Source organism: Amblyraja radiata, chromosome 31 (genome assembly GCF_010909765.2).
Source record: "Amblyraja radiata isolate CabotCenter1 chromosome 31, sAmbRad1.1.pri, whole genome shotgun sequence".
NCBI lineage: Eukaryota > Metazoa > Chordata > Chondrichthyes > Rajiformes > Rajidae > Amblyraja > Amblyraja radiata.
This window is the reverse complement of record NC_045986.1, coordinates 28745506-28768881: the sequence shown is the minus strand read 5'-3', so window position 1 is coordinate 28768881 and position 23376 is coordinate 28745506. Positions and strand designations below refer to the sequence as shown.

General features: G+C 49.4%; 1 protein-coding gene across 1 annotated transcript in view; it reads right to left on the bottom strand.

Annotated features, from left to right (window-relative positions):
* Positions 1-10385: 10385 nt before the first annotated feature.
* The window catches only part of LOC116990312, a 58253-nt gene continuing 45262 nt past the window's right edge, over positions 10386-23376 (bottom strand). Inside the window, exons 5-6 of the mRNA XM_033047820.1 lie at positions 11852-11936; positions 10386-10695 (exon numbers count right to left, since the gene is read on the bottom strand). Coding sequence (XP_032903711.1) covers positions 10386-10695; positions 11852-11936 — 395 coding nt within the window. The remainder of the gene's footprint in view (positions 10696-11851; positions 11937-23376) is intronic.

The window sequence follows — 23376 nt, the reverse complement described above, 5'->3', positions numbered from 1 at the left end:
ACCGAAAATCTAGGAGAAAACGCAGGCAGGTCACGGGGAGAACGTGCAAACTCTACGCAGACAGCACCCGTAGGGACAGCACTCGGCGGGACAGGCAGAGTCCTTGGAGAGAAGGAATGGTTGACGTTTCGGATCGAGACCCCGGCATTCCCCCTCTCTCCAACCCTCCCCCACCCAAGTCACACCAGCTTCTCGTTCACACCTAGCAAGCAGCTAACATTGGCCCGTTTCCTTTATTGCATATACTTTTTTGCATATCTTTCATTCAATTGTTCTATATCTCTCCACATCACCGTCTATATCTCTCGTTTCCCTTTCCCCTGACTCTCTGAAGTCTCAAGAAGGGTCTCGACCCGAAACATCACCCATTCCTTCTCTCCAGAGATGCTGCCCGTCCCGCTGAGTTACTCCGGCATTTTGTGTCTATCTTCACACCGCTGGGTTTGTAAGCTGTTGACCCAGGTACAAGGATGCTCAATGTTGGCAGATCCAACCACTCCCTCAACACATTTCTTCTTCACTAAGGGAATACCTTGGTGCGGACAAACTCCACCCTCTTCTCCAGGAAGACCAGCTCCTCGATTTGTCTCATCATCTTCACGTCCTCATTGCAATCGCGCACAATCTGGAGAGAGAAATTATGGAAGAACGTTAACTTTTTCCTCCCGATCAGCTGACAGTCAGTTTAACCCAACGGCTGCCTTGCATCGTCAGGCTGGGTCGGGACGGGTCATCGATGGTCGACGAGGACCTGATGGGCCCCAAGGGCCCATTTCCACACTGTGTCTTTCAATTCAAGCAATCAAAAAGTGGCCTTGATTGAATTTCGCTGAAGCAAAGAATTTCAATAGACAATAGACGCAGGAGTAGGCCACTCGGCCCTTCGAGCCAGCACCGCCATTCAATGTGATCGTGGCCGATCATCCCCAATCAGTACCCCGTTCCTGCCTTCCCCCCATATCCCCTGTATTTCATTATACTTGGGTACAGAGAGTGGCGAGTCTGTGGAATTCTCAGAGAGTGGTGAGTCTGTGGAATTCTCTGCCTCAGAGGGCGGTGGGGGCAGGTTCTCTGGATGCTTTCAAGAGAGAGCTAGATAGGGCTCTTAAAAATAGCGTAGTCAGGGGACATGGGGAGAAGGCAGGAACGGGGGGTACTGATTGGACTCGCGGGTGGTTTACGAGTCTAATCCTGAGCATGGTATAATATTACATAACATCATATGATACGATAACATCCATGTTATATGATATAACATATGATTTATATAACATATCATATGATAACACTCATATCATGATATCAGCATCTTGTTACTTCATCATACAAGAGTATTTTATTGTAGCCAAAAATGCTGGAGAAACTCAGCGGGTGCAGCAGCATCTATGGAGCGAAGGAAATAGGCAACGTTTCGGGCCGAAACTTTTTCAGGCTCCAATACCTTCTTCCCAATGGCAATGGTGAGATGAGTGTGTGGCCAGGATGGTGTGGGTCTCTGATGATGCTGGCTGCCTTTTTGAGGCAGCGACTGCGATAGATCCCTTCGATGGTGGGGAGGTCAGAGCCGATGATGGACTGGGCAGTGGGCACAACATCATGAAGTCTCAGATTGTCATCATTAGCTGTTCAAATGGATAATGGCTCTTCAAGGGAGAGAGGCAATATAGAACTAGTCCCCACCCAGTCAAGGGACCCATTCCGAAACGTCAACTCTCTACGTCTTCCAGAGATGCTGCCTGACCCGCTGAGTTACTCTAGCACTGTGTGTGCTTGCAATTTAGAGATACAGCATGGAATCAGGCCCTTCGGCCCACCAAGTCTGCACCGACCAACAATCACCCTGCATACACTAGTTCTATCCTACGCACTCTAGGGACAATTTACAGAAGCCAATTAACCTACAAACCCGCACGTCTTTGGGATGTGGGAGGAAACGCACGCGGTCGCAGGGAGAACGTGCAAACTCCGTACAGACAGCACCCGTTGTCGGGGGTCGCTTGGCCACCGTGCCACACGGTGTCCTTTTTATAGAATCAGCCAACCATCCTTGCAGCTGCGGCTCGCCTGCAGTCCGTTTGTCTTTTCTGTTTTTTGTTTTCTTTTGTCCCGTTGTTGCAGTTTATTTCGGTTTATTTAGTTGTGTATGTGTGGGGGGGGTGGGTGTGGTATGTTTTTTGACTCTTCCTTCGGGGGGGGATGCGACCTTTCCTGCCGTATCCCCCGTCTCCGTGTCCGACTGCGCTGAGGCCTATCGCGGAGCTGGCGGCCTCCAACTGCGACCGACCTCGAGGCTGCGGAGGCAGAGCCAGGACTTACCAACGCGAGGCTGGCCGACTTCGGGGCTGTGGTTGTGGTGCGACCCGACTTCCCACCCGACTTTGGAGCCTCGGAGGCTCGGCCGCGGGCCAGTGGACGACATCATCGGGAGCTCACAGGTCACAGGTTGGTGACCTGTTTTTCCGGAGCTCCCGCAACTACAACTGCGTCCGCTGGACTGGAGGACGGCAGCTTCGACCGCCCCGGGCCGCGGAGTTTGAACCGGCCCGTTTGCGGAGCTCGGATTCAGCCGCGGGACTTACTTACCATCACCCGGCGGGGTCACAACATCGGAGGCTTGGATTGCCTCAGAGCAGAGGGAGAGCAAGGAGGGAAGAGACAATGACTTTGGGACTTTAAACTGTGTTGAGTGTTTGTTTTGTTATTTATTCTATGTTATGAACATATAAACCATTTTGTTGCACTGAAAAGCGCAATGACAATAAATTGAATCCAATCAAATCAAATCATACAGATGGGGGCTTCAGCAACAACAGGGGCCCCACAAACAATGACCCTCACCTCCCCAATCACCACCACAGCTTCCCCGACCGATGCCGACATCGGACTTTCCGGTGAAGTCAAAGTCAATATATTCTGGAAAATAAAGAGAATGGTTGGCCAAAGACAATGACAGATGTTACTGTCACGCGTGCTGTCTGTGTGGAGTTTGCACGTTCTCCCTGTGACCGCGTGGGTTTTCTCCGGGTGCTCCAGTTTCCTCCATCTTGTGCAGGTTTGCAGGTTAATTGGCTTCGGTAAAATTGTAAATTGTCCCTGGTGTGTGTAGGATAGTGTTAGTGTGCGGGGATCGCTGGTCGGCACGGGCTCAGTGGGCTGAATGGCCTGTGTCTGCACTGTATCTCTAAACTAAACCCCGGTGTCTCAGTGATGGACCTTCCCCCCCCCCCCCCCCACCCCCTGCAAACCTTCATATCCTTGGGATTTGGACCAAAATAAACCCCACACACCCACACACCCACACACCCACACACACACACATATATATACACACATGCACATATACACACACGCATATACACACACACACACACACACACACACACACACACACACACACACACACACACACACACACACACACATATATATACACACATGCACATATACACACACGCATATACACACACACACACACACACACACACACACACACACACACACACACATATATATACACACATGCACATATACACACACGCATATACACACACACACACACACACACACACACACACACACACACACACACACACACACATATATATATACACACATGCACATATACACACACGCATATACACACACACACACACACATATACACACACACACATATACACACGCGCACATAAACATGCGCACATATACACGCACAACACCTAGAGATACTGCATCAGGTCTCAGGGAGAACGTACAGACTCCACACAGGCAGCACCAGGGGCCGGATTCAAACCAGGATTGCTGGAGCCATGAAGCATCACATATCACTTGGACGGTAGACACAAAATGCTGGAGAAACTCGGCGGGTGAGGCAGCATCTATGGAGAGAAGGAAGTGGCGCTAACCACCACCCAGTGGTAGAACACCTGCAGCATCCTTCAGCAGATGTTGGAGGAGGGGGTGGGGGGAGAGGGGGGGGAGAGGTGGAAAGGTAGCAGACACACAAGGAGAGGGTGAAACTCAAAGGTCCGTTACCGCCAGCATGATCTTCATCCGTGTGACCCGCTGGAAGGGGAGGATGAGGAAGGACTTTAGCGGCTGCCGCTGGCACAGTGGTTCAGCTTCCAGTTTCTTCAGGACCTGCACAAAGTCATTGTTCAACCTGCCAGAGAGGATGAGACAAGGCTGCGACTCTACCGCTGAACGACCACCGCGTGTGTTTGGAGAAATATCACTATTCTCAATAATTGAATACATTTATTTTTGCAAAGATAATAGAAAAAAAACAAGTTGTAGAGGAAGGTGGACTCACAGGAGCTGCTGCAGCGCCTCCTCCTGGTACATCTGGTTGGTGACGTATGGGACGTCACCCTGCGAAAGGCAGCACAGTGTCTCAGTACAACGCCGCCGATGTCCCTCAGATACACCGTCTCCTCCAGACGTTCCTCCAGGTCCAGCAGAAACCTGCCCGGCCACCATACATACATAACTCACAGCATCGCGCAGCAGAATTAGGCCATTCGGCCCATCAAGTCTACCCCGCCATTCATTGGTGGCCAGTCTATCTTGCATCCAGCACTGTGAAGCAGCAGCACTACCCACTGCGTCACTGTGCCACCCATCATAAGCTCCTCTCACCTATGGATTTATGAGCACAGTTAGGCCATTCAGCCCATCATGCCGACTCCACCATTCAATCATGGCCGACCTATCCTTCTTTCCCTCTCGACCCCATTCTCCTGCCTCTCCCCGTAACCCCCGACACGCGTACTCATCAAGAATCTGTCAATCTCCGCCTTTAAAATATTCCACAGATTCACCACCCTCTGACTAATGAAAATGCCTCTCTAAAGGCACCATGTTTCAGTCCCAACTTGCAACGTCCAAGAATTGGAAAAGCCCAGTCTTGGTCCAAGGGGATGATGACTTCTTATGTTCGAGTTAGATTTAGGTCTGAGGGCTAACGGAATCAAGGGATATGGGGAGAAAGCAGGAATGGGGTACTGATTCTGGATGATCAGCCATGAACACATTGAATGGCAGTGCTGGCTTGATGGGCTGAATGGCCAACTCCTCCTGTTTGTCTGTCACTCTCCCCGTCTCCGTCTCCCTGTCTCCCCGTCTCCGTCTCCCCGTCTCCCCGTCTCCGTCTCCCCGTCTCCCCGTCTCCCCGTCTCCCCGTCTCCCTGTCCCCGTCTCCCTGTCTCCGTTTCCCCGTCTCCCCGTCTCCCTGTCTCCGTCTCCCTGTCTCCGTCTCCCCGTCTCCCTGTCTCCGTCTCCCTGTCTCCGTCTCCCCGTCTCCGTCTCCCTGTCTCCCCGTCTCCGTCTCCCCGTCTCCCCGTCTCCGTCTCCCTGTCTCCGTCTCCCTGTCTCCGTCTCCCTGTCTCCGTCTCCCTGTCTCCGTCTCCCCGTCTCCCTGTCCCCGTCTCCCCGTCTCCGTCTCCCCGTCTCCCTGTCTCCGTCTCCCTGTCTCCGTCTCCCCGCCCCCCCCCCCCCCCCCCCCCCGCTTGCACATACCTCTCGCTGGCTTCCTTCACCTGCAGCAAGTTGGAGAAGAACGTGTGGTGCTGCATTGGAGCCAGCGTGGCTGCCGGTGCTGCATTGGAGCCAGCGTGGCTGCCGGTGCTGCATTGGAGCCAGCGTGGCTGCCAGCGCTGGACACTTGCTGAAGTGGCCGATGGCCACCATCAAACTGCGCAGGTAAGAGGCCTCTGATGTGATGACCTCAAACATGGCCTGCAGGTCAGAAACAATGGGGCTGAGATAGACACAGAACGCTGGGGCACGAATGAAAGATATGCAAAGGGTAACGATAAACAAGGAAAGTCGGAGCCAAAGAGTGGTGAATCTGTGGAATTCTCTGCCACAGATGGCAGTGGAGGCCGAGTCACTGGATATATACAAGGAAGAGATAGATAGATTCTTGATTAGTGCGGGTGTCAGAGGTTGTGGGGAGAAGGCAGGAGAATGGGGCTAGGAGGGAGAGATAGATCAGCCATGATTGAATGGTGGAATATACTTGATGGGCCGAATGGCCTAATTCTGCTCCTATCACCTATGATCTTGTGATCCAAATCATGTCAGAGACTTTCCCTGATGTCTCAGTAACTGGGCATCGGAAAACTAAAGCCCTGAATGCAGCAACAATGAATGAATACGATACAAGCATTGTCACGACTGGTCTAAACAACCTGCATGAAGCCACACTGACTTTTCACATCCTGGCTTCTCATTTAAAGTTCCCAACATCACGGTCCTTGGAGATGAAGGGATCCCAGGAACTTGAATGACTCCACAGATGTGACTGTGGTGTTGTTGATGGTGAGTGGGGTGAGGGGAGGGGGAGCTCTCCTGAAGTCTGCAATCAATTCCACTGTCTTAAGAGAGACATTGAAAGAAAGAAAGAAAGAAAGAAAGAAAGAAAGAAAGAAAGAAAGAAAGATTGAGAAAATGTGGGCAGGTGGGGGAGGGGTGGTGGGGCGGGGGGGGGGGGGGGGAGGTGAATCATAGTCTCGATTCTGCTCTTCACTGCGTCTCGGTGGCGCAGCGTGTAGACCTGCCTGAAACCCTGGTTCAATCCTGACCACGGGCACCCAGGGCGCTGTCTGTGTGGAGTTAGCATGCTCTCCCCCGTTTCCTCTTCCCGGTGCCCCGGTTTCCTCCCACATCACGAATACGTGTGGGTTTGTCGGTTTGTCGGCAAATATCGCTCAAATATGTAGGGAGTGGATGAGGAAGTGGGATAACATAGAACTAGAGTGAATGGGTGGTTGCTGGTTAGTGTGGAATCTGTGGGCCGAATGGCCTGTTTCCATGCTGTATCTACAAACTAAAATGGTTTTGTTGTAGACCCCGTGTTCAAAATGTTCTCATCTCGGTCCTAAAAGACTTCCCACTTATCCTTAAACTGTGGCCCCTTGTTCTGGACTTCCCCAACATCGGGAACAATCTTCCTGCATCTAGCCTGTCCAACCCCTTAAGAATTTTGTAAGTTTCTATAAGACATAGAAACATAGAAACATAGAAAGTAGGTGCGAGAGTAGACCACCAGGTCCGTCGAGCCCGCACCGCCATTCGCTCATGGCTGAACACTAAACAGACACACTTACCCACAAACAGTAGACACAAGACACAGAACACAAGACACTACCCTCCCCTTTATACCGCTATCACCCCTCTCCACCCCAAGAACCTCGTGATCTCCTGGGGGAGGCAAAAAAACGGATAAAAACCCAGGTCCAATTCGGGAAAAAAATCCGGGAAATTCCTCTCCGACCCCAATCCAGGCGATCGACACTTGTCCAGGAGATCACTCAGGTCTTACTATACTAACCATACCTAGGTCCATATCCCTGCCCTCTCCCCGTAGCCCCTTATCCCCTTGGCAGCTAAAAAACCATCTATTTTAGTCTTAAATATATTTAAAGTTTCTGCTTCCACTGCTCCCTGGGGCAGTGAATTCCATAAATTAACCACCCTCTGGGTGAAGAAGTTCTTCCTCATCTCAGTTTTAAAAGAGCCCCCCCTTATTCTGCAACTATGTCCCCTAGTTCTAGTTTCCCCGATCATTGGGAACATCCTCGGTGCATCCACCCGATCAAGGCCCCTCACGATCTTATATGTTTCAATGAGATCGCCTCTCATTCTTCTAAACTCCAAAGAGTAGAGTTCCAGCCTACTTAACCTTTCCTCATATGTCAATCCCCTCATTGCAGGAATTAATCTTGTAAACCTTCGCTGCACTGCCTCCAGGGCTAGTACATCCTTTCTTAAGTATGGACCCCAGAACTGTACACAGTATTCCAAATGTGGTCTCACTAATACTGTGTACAGCTGCAGCAAGACCTCCGTGTTTTTATACTCAATCCCCCTAGCAATAAAGGCCAAAACTCCATTGGCCTTCCTGATTGCTTGCTGCACCTGCATACTAACTTTCAGTGATTCATGTACTAATACCCCGAGATCCCTTTGCGTTGCATTACAACGCAGCTCCTCCTCATTTAGAAAATAACTTGCCCGATCATTTTTTTTCCCAAAGTGAATGACTTCACATTTATTAGTATTAAATTTCATCTGCCAAGTTGTTGCCCACTCACCTAGCTTATCTATATCCTTTTGCAGACTCTTCCTATCCTCCTCATCCCCTACTTTTCCTCCCATTTTTGTATCGTCCGCAAATTTTGATATATTACACTTGGTTCCCTCCTCCAAATCATTTATATAAATTGTGAACAACTGGGGTCCCAGCACCGACCCTTGCGGAACCCCGCTAGTTACCGGTTGCCATCCCGAGTATGAACCATTTATCCCCACTCTCTGCTTCCTATTTGTTAGCCAATCCTCTACCCATGCTAATATATTACCCCCAATCCCATAATTTTTTATTTTTAGCAATAGTCTCTTATGTGGCACCTTGTCAAAAGCCTTTTGGAAGTCCAAGTATACCACATCCACCGGTTCCCCTTTATCCACCCGGGTTGTTACTTCCTCAAAGAATTCGAGCAGATTCGTTAAACAGGACTTCCCCTTCACAAAACCATGCTGGTTCTGTCCGATGAGGTCATGTTTATCCAAGTGCCCCGTTAGTGTTTCTTTAATAATTGTCTCTAACATTTTACCCACCACCGATGTTAGACTAACCGGTCTATAGTTACCCGCCTTCTGTTTACTTCCTTTTTTAAATATAGGTGTTACATTGGCCATTTTCCAATCCACTGGGACCGTTCCTGCCTCCAGGGAGTTTTGGAAAATTATCACCAATGCATCCACAATCCCCACCGCTATCTCCCTCAAGACCCTTGGATGTAATCCATCAGGCCCAGGGGATTTATCCTCCTTCAGTCTCATTAATTTGCCTAATACCACCTCCTTGGTGATCTTAATAGTATTTAGCTCCTCCATTCCTACCGCCCCCTGTTTATCCAGCGTTGGAATATTTTTTGTGTCTTCTATGGTGAAGACTGATACAAAATACTCGTTTAATGCCTTTGCCATTTCCATGTTCCCCACCAACAACTCTCCAGTCTCACCCTCCAATGGACCAACGTTCACCTTAGCCACCCTTTTTCTTTTATATAGCTATAAAAACTCTTACTATTAGTTTTTATGTTGTTCGCTAAATTCCTTTCATAGTCTATTTTCCCCGTCTTAATTAATCTCTTAGTTATTTTTTGCTGACCTTTAAATGCTTCCCAATCCTCTACCCTCCCACTATCTCTGGCTACCTTATATGCCCTTGCCTTCAGCCGAATACTATCCTTTATAGTTTTACTGAGCCATGGCTGACTGTTCTTACCCTTACCCCTTTTTTTCTTCATAGGAATAAATTTTTCTTGAAGGTTATACAGTAGACCCTTAAACGTACACCACTGCTCATGTACCGTCTTATTCTTGAGTCTGCTATCCCAGTCAACTTTGATCAGCTCAGTCCTCATACCTTCATAATCCCCCTTATTTAGACTAAGCACCCTAGCCTGAGTTTCAACCTGCTCCCCTTCTATTTGAATATGGAATTCGACCATATTGTGGTCACTTGTTCCCAACGAGTCCCTAACTATGACATTTTTAATTAATCCTGCTTCATTACACAGGACCCCCCCACAATCTTCTAAATTCTAGCGAGTACAAGCCGAGTCTATCCAGTCTTTCTTCATATGAAAGTCCTGACATCCCAGGAATCAGTCTGGTGAACCTTCTCTGTACTCCCTCTATGGCAAGAATGTCCTTCCTCAGATTAGGAGACCAAAACTGTGCGCAATACTCCGGGTGTGGTCTCACCAAGGCCCTGTACAACTGCAGTAGAACCTCCCTGCTCCTATACTCAAATCCTTTTGCTATGAATGCTAACATAGCATTCACTTTCTTCACTGCCTGCTGCACCTGCATGCCTACTTTCAATGACTGGTGTACCATGACACCCAGGTCTCGTTGCATCTCCCCTTTTCCTAATCGGCCACCATTCAGATAATAGTCTACTTTCCTGTTCTTGCCACCAAAGTGGATAACCTCACATTTATCCACATTATACTGCATCTGCCATGCATTTGCCCACTCACCCAACCTATCCAAGTCACCTTGCAGCCTCCTAGCATCCTCCTCACAGCTAACACTGCCCCCCAGCTTCGTGTCATCCGCAAACATGGAGATGTTGCATTCAATTCCCTCGTCCAAATCATTAATATGTATTGTAAATAGCTGGGGTCCCAGCACTGAGCCTTGCGGTACCCCACTAGTCACTGCCTGCCATTCTGAAAAGACTCCTACTCTTTGCTTCCTGTCTGCCCTCCAGTTCTCTATCCACATCAATACTGAACCCCCAATGCCGTGTGTTTTAAGTTTGTATACTAATCTCTTATGTGGGACCTTGTCGATAGCCTTCTGAAAGTCTCATCTCATCTCATCGGATGTCAACTCGTTAAAAACATTTTTTTTCAAGAACGGCGAACAGCCACCCATCCCGTTGCAGAGCCCACCCGGACTTACAATAGCTCGTACCTCCTGCAGTTTACGCTCCTGGGCACTGAGGACATCCAGCAGGCCAGAACTCTTCACCTCTGGGATCTCGCTCCAGAGGGTGAAGCTGGAGTCTTTGGGGGTGAGCTGGGAGGAAGAGTTGAGTACGGAGGAGGCCACAAAGCCGGCAAGGGATAGAGTCGCGTCCACCACTGAAGAATCCGGCGAAGACCTCCTCGAGCTTCTGTACACAGACTGGAACCAAAAGTGCTGGTACAAGGGCTCTGGAAGGATTAAGAAGGAACTGTGCAGATGCTGGAAAATCGAAGGTAGACAAAAAAATGCTGGAGAAACCACAGCGGGTGAGGCAGCATCTATAGAGCGAAGGAAATAGGCAACGATTCGGGTCGAGACCCTTCTTCAGACTGACGTGAGGAGGAGGGGAGGGAGCGGGAAGAAGAAAGGAAGAGGTGGAGCCAGTGGGCTGAGGGAGAGCTGGGAAGGGGAGGTGGAAGCAGGGACTACCTGAAATTGGGGAAGTCAATGTTCATACCACTGGGATGTAAACTTCCCAAGCGAAATATGAGGTGCTGCTCCTCCAATTTGCGGTGGGCCCCACTCTGGCAATGTTTCGGGCTGAAACCCAGAAGGAAATAGGCGACGTTTTTGAAGTTAGAGAAATCAACAGACAGGCAGTGAAAGGCTTGGATAGAGTGGATGTGGAGAGGGTGTTTCCACTAGTGGGAGAGTCTAGGACTAGAGGTCATAACCACAGAATTAAAGGACGTTCTTTTAGGAAGGAGACGAGGAGAACTTTCTTTAGCCAGAGGGTGGTGAATCTGTGGAATTCTTTGCCACAGAAGGGTGCGGAGGCCACGTCAGTGGATATATTTAAGGCAGAGATAGATAGATTCTTGATTGGTGCGGGTGTCAGGGGTTATGGGGAGAAGGCAGGAGAATGGGGTTAGGAGGGAGAGATAGATCGGCCATGATTAAACAGTGGAGTAGGCTTGATGGGCCGAATGGCCTAATTCTGCTCCTAGACCTTATGAGATATAGAAGAAATGAATGAAAGATAGTAATGATGATAAAAGGAAACAGGCCATTGTTAGCTGTTTGCTAGTTGAGAATGAGAAGCTGGTGCGACTTGAGTGGGGGAGGGTTGGAGAGAGAGGGGGAATGCTGGAGTTACTTGAAGTTAGAGATATTATATTAATACCACTGGGCTGTAAGCTGCCCAAGCAGAATATGAGATGCTGTTCCTCCAATTTGTGTTTCGCCTCACTGACAATGGAGAACAGTGAACTAAGATGATGTGTGCATGTATATACTGGAGCTGACTCCTCCCTCAACTAGTCTGGAGCCGACTCCTCCCTGAACTCCTCCCTACAACTACTCACGTGCTTTTGATGTACTTTGATTCTCTTTTCTGCAATAACTCGTTTGTTCCAGGCATCTCCCTCTCGCCAACACACGTGTCCAACTCTGTGGAGGAAGCGGGAGCCGGGTGAAAATGAACAGAAATCGTGCAGATGCCAGAAATCTGAAATAAAAACAGAAAGTTGTGGAAACACCCGGCCGGTCAGCCAGCATCTGCGGAAGGAGAAACAAGAGTCATGTTTCAGGCTGAAGACATTTCATCAGGGTTTTTAAATTTCAAATTTGGGCCTCATTATCCTTTCGGATATCTGTGCAAAATTAGCGTTTCATGACTTAGAAACCGACAATTTCTCCCATCATCTACCGTCACCCCGAGTTGAGTTGAGTTTATTGCCACGTGTACTGAGGTACAGCGAAGAGCTTCTCTTTCAAGTCAGGACCCTTATCTATCCATCCCCCGCCCCCACACACAGTTACATTCATTAGTGATAGGAGCAGAATTAGGCCATTCGGCCCATCAAGTCTACTTCGCCATTCAATCATGGCTAATCTATCTTTCCCTCTCAACCCAATATCCCGCCTTCCTCCCCATAACCCCTGATACCCGTACTGACCAAGAATCTATCAATATCTGCCTTAAAAGTATCCAGATGCTGCCTGACCAGCTGAGTTCCTCCAGCACTTTGTGTTTCGCTCAAGATTCCAGCATCTGCAGTTCCTGGAGAACCTTCCACACTTGTACCCTGTTCTCCAAAGATGCTGCCTGACCCCCCCCCCCGGTGAGTACTCCAGCATTTTGTGTCTATATTTGGTGTCAACAGTCTGAAGAAGGGTCTCAACCCGAAACATCACCCATTCATTCTCCCCAGAGATGCTGCCTGCCTGCCCCGCTGAGTTACTCCAGCATTTTGTGCCTACCTGCATGCAGTTCCCTATTTATTACACTCATCCCACCCCCCACCTTCATCATTTAGCAGGTTGCCTTCTGGAGAAATTAATATCACCTTAACTTCAAGGGACAACTGTCTAATGAAGGCCAGTCCAGAACAGCCAACAAGTCACTCCAGCTTGTTGTGTCTATCTTGGGTTTAAACCAACATCCGCAGTTCCTTCCTACACAGGCTAAGCCAACACTAATCTCACGGGGAGAGCACCTGTTCTTAATACTCCTCTACAGTTTAGAGATGGCCCTGAGTTTAATCTAATCGCCTCACCTTTGCACCTGAAACCAATCTCCGATTAGTCGACTGGCGGCCAAGGAGTTAAGAAGTATCGATGAGTATTTTAACTAAGACAAAACGCATCAGTCATCGGCTAGGTATAGACAAAAATGCTGGAGAAACTCAGCGGGTGCAGCAGCATCTATGGAGCGAAGGAAATAGGTAACGTTGCACAGAGTTGAACAATTTCCACTATAGGAAATAGGCAACGTTTCGGGACGAAACCCTTTGGGTTTCGTCCCGAAACGTTGCCTATTTCCTTCGCTCCACATAGATGCTGCTGCACCCGCTGAGTTTCTCCAGCATTTTTGTCTACCTTCGATTTTCCAGCATCTGCAGTTCCTTCTTAAACACTAAACACTGTGTATAAATCTCCACTGAGACAGGCGCCGGTCAGAAAGTCAACATTTCCCCACGAGATATCTAATTAATGGGCGTGTGCTTTAAGTGCCGGGATGATCAGTTTCACACCGACACCGTCTGCCTGCTTCACTCACTCTGTGTAACACGTTGCTGCGATTCTTTAGTTCCTCCCCGCAATGAGCCAAGTTGAGTCTGGTATTTCCACTTGATGTCAGTTAGTTCATCGCTGCCTGTGTTTGGGGTTCATCCTCAATAAAAGGTGAGATTCATCCCCCCCATCAGGAATTGTCATCGAGGCAGTGGTTCTGCAGTAGATTGTTATACTGCTATCTGCAAAATCCATCCCCCTCACCCCCTCCCCTCACCCCACTCCTCACAACTCCCCCGCTCCTCACTCCCCCTCCTCATCCCCCCCTCACTCCCCCCCCCTCACTCCCCCCCTCACCCCTCCCCCCCTCACCCCTCCCCCCTCCTCACCCCCCTCCTTACCCCTCCCCCCCTCCTCACCCCCTCCTCACTCCCCCTCCTCACTCCCCCCCCTCACCTCACCCCTCAACCCCCCACTCACTATCCCTCTCACCCCCCCCCCCCTCTTCACCCCCCTCACCTCTCCTCACCTCACCCCTCGCACCCCCCTTCACACCTCCCACTAACTCCCCCCTCACCCATCCCCCTCACCCACAGACAGACAGAGACAGACAGACAGACAGCAGGAGCAGGCCATTCAGCCCCTCGAGCCAGCACCACCATTCAATGTGATCATGGCTGATCATCCCCAATCAGTACCCCGTTCCTGCCTTCTCCCCATATCCCCTGACTCCACTATCTTTCAGAGCCCTATCTGGTTCTCTCTTGAAAGCATCCAGAGAACCGGCCTCTGAGGCAGCAAATTCCACAGGCACACAACTCTCTGTGTGGAAAAAGTGTTTCCTCATCTCCGTTCTAAATGGCTTACCCCTTATTCTTAAACGCTGCAAAAGTCATGATGAAACATTAAGGTGAGCTAATTGACAAGACATCTGTACTTAAGCACACAATGGTGATTATTTCTTCACGGAGTGCAACACCCTATATTCATGCTGATCAGTTGGGCTGGTCTCAAATTCATTGCAGCTTCACCTCAGTGGCGATGTCTCAATGGTAATCACACACTTCACTTCCACAGAGAGTCTTTGTTACTTAAGTCGGCCCACAGCAATTATTTTCAAATCAAAAACATCACCTGCAATTACTGAAACAAAATGTTCATTGTCATTTGTAGGAAGGAACTGCAGATGCTGGTTTAAACCGAAGACAGACACAAGAAGCTGGAGTATAAAGGGCCTGTCCCACTTACGCAATCTTGCCGTCACCCGCCATACTCACCAGCGTCTCCAGAAGGCTCACCAGCGTCTCTTCTTCCTGAGGAGACTGAAGAAGGTCCATCTGTCTCCTCAGATCCTGGTGAACTTCTACCGCTGCACCATCGAGAGCATCCTTACCAACTGCATCACAGTATGGTATGGCAACTGCTCTGTCTCCGACCGGAAGGCATTGCAGAGGGTGGTGAAAATTGCCCAACGCATCACCGGTTCCTCGCTCCCCTCCATTGAGTCTGTCCAAAGCAAGCGTTGTCTGCGGAGGGCGCTCAGCATCGCCAAGGACTGCTCTCACCCCAACCATGGACTGTTTACCCTCCTACCATCCGGGAGGCGCTACAGGTCTCTCCGTTGCCGAACCAGCAGGTCCAGGAACAGCTTCTTCCCGGCGGCTGTCACTCTACTCAACAACGTACCTCGGTGACTGCCAATCACCCCCCCACCCCCCGGACACTTATTATCACTTATTATTATTTATTCAAATCATTTGCTATGTCGTTCTTCCAGGGAGATGCTAAATGCATTTCGTTGTCTCTGTACTGTACACTGACAATGACAATTAAAATTGAATCTGAATCTGAATCTGAATACTCACAGCAGGTCGCCGAAAATGTTCAACATGTTGGGAATCCAGCGGCGTGCAGAAAAAGGCACGACTCTTAGGGCGACTACTCACGACCGAACAGGCCTCACCCCGCGACTCGCTCTCCCTTCCCTCTCAACCTCATTCTCGTACCTTCACCCCATAAACCCCTGACACCCGTGCTAATCAAGAAGTCTGAAGAAGGGACGTGACCCGAAGCGTTACCCAATCCGTCTGTCCAGAGATGCTGCCTGTCCCACTGAGATACTCCAGCCTTTTGTGTCCATCTTCGGTTTAAACCAGCTTAGAAACATAGAAACACACAAACATAAAAAATAGGTGCAGGAGTAGAGGCCATTCGGCCCTTCGAGTCTGCACCGCCATTCAATATGATCATGGCTGATCATCCAACTCAGTATCCTGTACCTGCCTTCTCTCCATACCCCCTGATCCCTTTAGCCACAAGGGCCACATCTAACTCCTTCTTAAATATAGCCAATGAACTGTGGCCTCAACTACCTTCTGTGGCAGAGAATTCCACAGATTCACCACTCTCTGTGTGAAAAATGTTTTTCTCATCTCGGTCCTAAAAGACTTGCCCCTTATCCTTAAAACTGTGACCCCTTGTTCTGGACTTCCCCAACATCGGGAACTATCTTCCTGCATCTAGTCTGTCCAACCCCTTAAGAATTTTGTACGTTTCTATAAGATCCCCACCTCAATCTTCTAAATTCTAGCGAGTACAAGCCGAGTCTATCCAGTCTTTCTTCATATGAAAGTCCTGACATCCCAGGAATCAGTCTGGTGAACCTTCTGCAGTTCCTCCCTACACAATATGATTCACTCACTGAATAGCTTTGAAGTGCAGCGATTGTTATTCTTTAGGCACATATGTGCTTCCACAAAGGACAATGAATGAAGATCAGTTAATCCCTTCTCGATGGTGCTGAGCTGGGGAGGAATTGTTGATGAGATCACGTGATCTTTCTCACTGCCAAAGAACTTGAATCGGCCCCACAACTCACAAAGCTATCAGGCATGACCCGCAATTCATTCAATCTGGCCGATTCAGGAATGCCAATTGCCTATTGACTGGAGATAGACCCAAAATATTGGAGTAACTCAACGAATCAGGCAGCATCTCTGGAGAACATGGATGGGCGATGTTCTGGGTCGAGACCCTTCCTGAAATGTCACCAACCCATGTTCTGGCTGACCCGATGAGTTACGACAGCATTTTAGACAATAGACAATAGACAATAGGTGCAGGAGGAGGCCATTTGGCCCTTCGAGCCAGCACCACCATTCAATATGATCTATCTTTCATTTTGGATCTATCTCTAGTATAAACTAGTATCCACAGTTCCTCGTTATTACCTTTTGACATTTCGGGGTCAGAAGCCTTCTTACAGAGAGGAGGGAAACGGCCAGAACAAAACAGATGACCAAGGAAGAGTGGAGCCCATAATGGCCCATTATGAGGGCTAGTCTGAGGAAGGGTCTCCACCCAAAACATCACCCACCTTTTATCTCCAGAGATGCTGCCTGCCTGTCCCGCTGAGTTACTCCAGCACTTTGTGTCTATCTTCAGTATGAACTGGCACCTGCAGTTCTTTTCCACACATAGAACTAGTGTGAATGGGTGATCGATGGTTGGTGTAGACTCGATGGGCTGAAGGGCCTCTTTCATGCTGCATCCTTCTATCACCTACAGGTCTAGTCTATGTAATGTTTCTCCACTCTAGTGCCCTCCCCTCTACTTTCATCCTGAAGAAGGGTTCCAACCCCAAAATGGCTGAACTATTGTCCACCTCATCGGGGATCCCTGGGACTCTCCTTGATCGGACTTTCCTGGCTTTGCCTTGCATTAAACATTATTCGCTTATCATGTATCTGTACACTGTGAACGGCTCGATTGTAATCATGTATTGTCTTTCCGCTGACTGGTTAGCACGCAATAAAAAGCTTTTCACTGTACCTCGGTACACGTGACAATAAACTGATCCAGGTGTCAACTTCTCTACATCGATGAGACCAAGCGCAGGCTCGGCGATCGTTTCGCTGAACACCTCCGCTCAGTCCACCCTAACCTACCTGATCTCCCGGTGGCTCAGCACCTCAACTCCCATTCCCAATCCCAATCTGACCTTTATGTCCTGGGCCTCCTCCATTGTCAGAGTGAGGCCCAGCGCTAATTGGAGGAACAGCACCTCATATTTCGCTTGGGAAGTTTACACCCCAGTGGTATGAACATTGACTTCTGTAACTTCAGATACCCCTTGCTTTCCCTCTCTCTCCATCCCCTCTACACTTCTCCCACTAGTCTTACTGTCTCCGACTACATTCTATCCTTGTCCCGCCCTGACATCAGTCTGAAGAAGGGTCTCGATCCGAAACGTCGCCCATTCCTTCTCTCCAGAGATGCTGCCTGTCCCGCTGAGTTACTCCAGCACTTTGTGTCTACCTTCGTCTTAAACCAGCATCTGCAGTTCTTTCTTACACAATAAACACAATAAGATAGACACAAAACGCTGGAGTAACTCAGCGGGACAGGCAGCATCTCTGGAGAGAAGGAATGGGAGGGGGACACAACTTGGGTCGAGACCCTTCTCCAGACCTGTGAATGGGGATGCAGGGGATTGGGCAACACAGCGGGTAGAGACCGGGGGTGGGACCTGCTTGCCCGCCCTCGCTCCTGGCTCCGGCCTCTGGTGATGAAAGGGTTAAGGTGTGTGCGCCCGTTTCTCTGGAGTATTCGTGCCCAGGGGCCCTTTGGTCTGGTTGGTGAATCCATGCACGGGTTGTGTGTTTGAGCTGAGCCAGCTTGTTGTGGTCGCATGTTGTCAGCTCTGCGATGCTGCTTCCCACAGCACCAGCAGGAAGGTCAGGCCTCAGACAATGACCGGGGGCCCTGCTCATTGTGTACATGTGGTGTGAAATATCCTGAAGATAGACCCACAGCGCTGAAGTAACCCAACGGGTCAGGCAGCGTTTCTGGAGAGAAGGGATAGGTGACGTTTCTGTTCGAGACACAAACCAGGTCCCCACTCCCTCATCTTAACTAAACCATCTTTTTTGTGTCAACCTTCGATTTAAACCACATCGCAGTTCATTCTCACACATATCTATTGTAGAGATACAGTGCGGAAACAGGCCCTTCGGCCCATCGAGTCCGCACCGACCAGCAATCCCCGCACACTAACACTGTCCCACACGCACACACGCACACACACTAGGGATAATTTACACTTATACCAAGCCAATTAATCTACAAACCTTTGGAGTTTGGGAGGAGACCGGAGCACCCGGAGAAAAACCCACGCGGTCACTGGGAGAACCACCAGCGATCCCCGAACGCTAACACAATCCCGCACACACTCGGGACAATCTCTACGTTTATACCAAGACGATTAACGTACAAACCTGCACGTCTTTGGAGTGTGGGAGGAAACCAAAGATTTGGGAGAAAGCCCACGCAGGTCACGGGGAGAACGTGCAAACTCCGTACAGACAGCACCCGTAGTCGGGATCGAACCTGGGACTCTGGCGCTGTGAGGCGGCACCTCTACCCCTGCGACACCTGGCCGACCTTTCTTTATTGCTGAAATAAAAACTCGTCTAATCTCAACTGTATTTACAGTAGATAAAATCAGAGCAGGATCTGTCTTTTAAGAAAGCCCAACCTTGTGAATGTTCACATTCACGAGGAACTGCAGGAGGTGGTTTACCAAAAAAAAAAAGCACAAAGTGCTGGAGTAACTCAGCGGGTCAGGCAGCATCTCTGGAGAACATGGATAGGTGAAGTTTCAGGTCGAGACCCTGCCATGGGTCTTTTATTTACAAATGGCCATGCTGCCCAGAATGGTGGCTGAATACACAATAGGTGCAGGGGTAGGCCATTCGGCCCTTCGAGCCAGCACCGCCATTCACTGTGATCATGGCTGATCATCCCCAATCAGTACCCCGTTCCTGCCTTCTCCCCATATCCCCTGACTCCGCTATTTTTAAGAGCCCTATTCAACTCTCTCTTGAAAGCATCCAGGGAATTGGCCTCCACTGCCTTCCACAGATTCGCAACTTTCTGGGTGAAAAGGTTTTTCCTCACCTCCATTCTAAATGGCCTACCCCTAATTCTTAAACTGTGGCCCCTGGTTCTGGACTCCCCCAACATCGGGAACATGTTTCCTGCCTCTAGCATGTCCAATCCCTTAATAATCTTATATGTTCCAATAAGACGTCCTCTCATCCTTCTAAACTCCAGAGTGTACAAGCCCAGCCGCTCCATTCTATCAGCATATGTCAGTCCCGCCATCCCTGGAATTAACCTGGTGATCTTGGTTTATGGAGCACCTGTGTTCTAGCCAGGAGACACATGAAGCCGCAGATGCTGGAACCCTGAGGTAAAGAGGGTCTAGAATCAGTCTGAAGAAGGGTCCTGACTACTGTACATTTCCCTCCACAGATGCTGCCTGACCCACTGAGCATTTTGTTTATTGCTCTGTTCTAACAAGGTTACTTAGATCATCATTAAAAAGTTTCTTGATACCCAGAATAATATCAGATGAGGTATCATAGGTTTGTAATGCCTTTGATCACAGGATTCTTTCCAAGCCTTGACCTCACTTCAATTGACTGCCTCCCTTTGATCTGGTATTTTGTTGGTTCACTTGCTTGATCAATGGTGTTTGATCATTAAGGTTTTATCATTATTAATGTTTAGTGTTTTCTGAGTCATTCGTAACTGCCACTGTATGTCACGTTGTTACATGTGGGCGGAGCACCAAGGCAAATCCCTTGTATGTGACTACACACCAATACTAAACCATGGTTAATTCTAAACTAGCTTCTATTGAAAAACTGTGGCATAATTCTGAATTCTGTATTATTTTCTGATCTACGGGCTGATTTTAAGGTATGATCTCGTTCCTTGCCACAGACGGCCGTGGAGGCCGTTGGGTATTTTTAAGTTTTTAGTTTCAGTTTTGGAGATCCAGCGATGAATCGGGCCCTTCCCCCCCATTGAGTGCGCGCTGACCAGGGATCCCTGCACACTGACACTACTCGACGCACTCCGGACAGTTTACAATTCTACCAAGCTTTTGGAGTGAGAGAGGAAGCCGGAGAGGAGAAAATTCACGCAGGACATGGGGAGAACGTGCAAACTCCATGAAGCCAGCACCCGTGGTCGGAGTCGAACCCGGGTCTCAAACCCGGAGTCTGAACGTTCTCCCTGTGACCGCGTGGGTTTCCTCCGGGCGCTCCGGTTTCCTCCTGAACTCCAAATACATGAAGGTTTGTTGGTTCTATAAATTGTCCTTAGTGACAATAGACAATAGACAATAGGTGCAGGAGTAGGCCATTCGGCACGAAGGGCCGAATGACCTACTCCTGCACCTATTGTCTAACAGCATATTGAACTGGCTACAATAGGTGCAGGAGTAGAGGCCATTCGGCCCTTCGAGCCAGCACCGCCATTCACTGTGATCATGGCTGATCACCCCCAATCAGTACCCCGTTCCTGCCTTCCTCCCCATATCCCTTAACTCCACTATCCCTAAGAGCTCTATCTAACTCTCTCTTGAAAAAACATCCAGAGAAACCGGCCTCCACCGCGGCAGAGAATTCCACAGACTCACAACTCTCTCTGTGTGGAAAAAGTTTTTCCTCATCACCATTCTAAATGGCTCATTGCCCCTGTGTGGCCACTTCCACAGAGCGGTGAGTCTGTGGAATTCTCTGCCTCAGAGGGCGGTGGAGGCCGGTTCTCTGGATGCTTTCAAGAGAGAGCTAGATAGGGCTCTTAAAGATAGCGGAGCCAGGGGAATGTGGGGAGAAGGCAGGAACGGGCCCCTGGTTCTGGTGTGTGCAGGATGGAACCAGTGTGCGGGTGATCGTCGGTTAGCACGGACTTGGAGGGCCAAATGGCCCGTTTCCACGCAGAACCTCGAAACTAAACTAAGCTAAAACCCTGGATCCCGAATCTTTGGCCAACGTCTGACCTTCAGAAGGTAGACAAAAACGCTGGAGAAACTCAGCGGGTGAGGCAGCATCTATGGAGCGAAGGAATGGGTGACGTTGCCTATTTCCTTCGCTCCTTGCAAGGAGTTGAACAATCTCCACTATAGGAAATAGGCAACGTTTCGGGACGAAACCCTTTGGGTTTCGTCCCGAAACGTTGCCTATTTCCTTCACTCCATAGATGCTGCTGCACCCGCTGAGTTTCTCCAGCATTTTTGTCCACCTTCGATTTTCCAGCATCTGCAGTTCCTTCTTAAACACTTTGTCTGACCTTTAGAACCTTTTGCTGCAGTCTTATACCCTCCAGACGAGGATTTATCTGCCTGGTTTACGTGCAAATCATTTCTCTTTACTGCCCCCTCGTATTATATTTTTACGACAAAAATAAACAAAGAGTGTCCCATAAGTACACTCTCTCTAACCCCTCCAACATTTTCTCATCATAAGATGGCTCTGGGTCTGTGGAGAGACGTGGCCTTTGACCCGGGCCTTCCTCTTGAGCAGATGGTTCACTTACAGTAAGTTGGGAATGGGACAGTCACGGCAGCAACATGGAGTTAAAATAGTTTTAATTTGGCTTTGGACTTTATCGATTCAGCGCCCTTTGGCCCCCGCCGAGTCCGCGCCGACCAGCGATCCCCGCACGCTCCCGCTAACCCGCGCGTTAGGGACGATTTTACAATTTTTTACCGAAGCCAATTAGCCTTCAAACCGGAGAATGCTGGAGAAACTCAGCAGGTGCAGCAGCATCTACGGAGCGAAGGAAATAGGCAACGTTGCCCATTTCCTAGCTCCATGCAAAGAGTTGAACATTCTCCATTTTAGGAAATAGGCAACGTTTCGGGCCGAAACCCAAAGGGTTTCGGCCCGAAACGTTGCCTATTTCCTCCGCTCCAAAGATGCTGCCGCACCCGCTGAGTTTCTCCAGCATTTTTGTCTACCTTCGATTTTCCAGCATCTGCAGTTCCTCCTTAAACACAGTGTGGGAGGAAATCGGAGCACCCGGAGAAAACCCGCGCAGGTCACGGGGAGAACGTGCAAACTCCGTACAGACAGCAGCCACGGCCAGGATCAAACCGGGGTCTCTGGCGCTGTGATGCAGCGACTCTACGCCACCCTGCCGCCCGTATAATTGGTTATGAGTTGTTATGGAATTTGCATTTGCTGGGAAGTTACAGTCCTGTCGGCAAACACTCGCATATCTCTGTCTCGACACAGGCAGGCCTCTCGATCTCACATTCCTACGCCTCCACGTCAGGGATGTTGGAGAATCTTCAGCCACTTCCAAAGCATGTCAGTGCACACCTCCAATTTGCCCCCTAATTCTGCAATAATTAGCAGGCCTTGCTACAAGAGCCACAGACATGGTTTAATGCAGAGGTCGGGGCGGGGATGGGTGCGGGAATCACATACCATGGATTCCAACCTGTACATGGAATCTAAACCAAGATATGGATCAGAGATAGATACGTGTACCTAATTGGTACGTGTATCAGAGGTTACGGGGGAGAAGGCAGGAGAATGGGGTTAGGAGGGAGGGATAGATCAGCCATGATTGAATGGGGGAATAGACTTGACGGGCCGAATGGCCTAATTCTACTCTTATTCCTTATGACCATTTTGGAAAATCGAAAAGCCCATTCAGTTCAGCTTAGTTTAGAGTTACAGCATGGAAACAGGCCCTTCACCCATTCACATTAGTTCTATGCTATCCCACGTCCTCATCCTACACACGCAGGTCGGGATATCATGTTACAGTCGTACAGGGCATTGGTGAAAGAGCACATTTGGGGGAAGTATTCTGTTCAGTTGAGGTCACCCAAAGATGACCGGTGTTGAGCTGGAAAGGCTGCAGAGAAGGTCCACGTGGATGTTGCCAGGACTGAGCTGGAGGGAGAGGTGGAGCAGGGGAGGATCTTGTTCCTTGGAGCTCAGGAGGTGATCTTTTCGAGGCGTGTAAAATCCTGAAGGGGTTTGAATGTGTGAATGCACAGAGTCTTTCA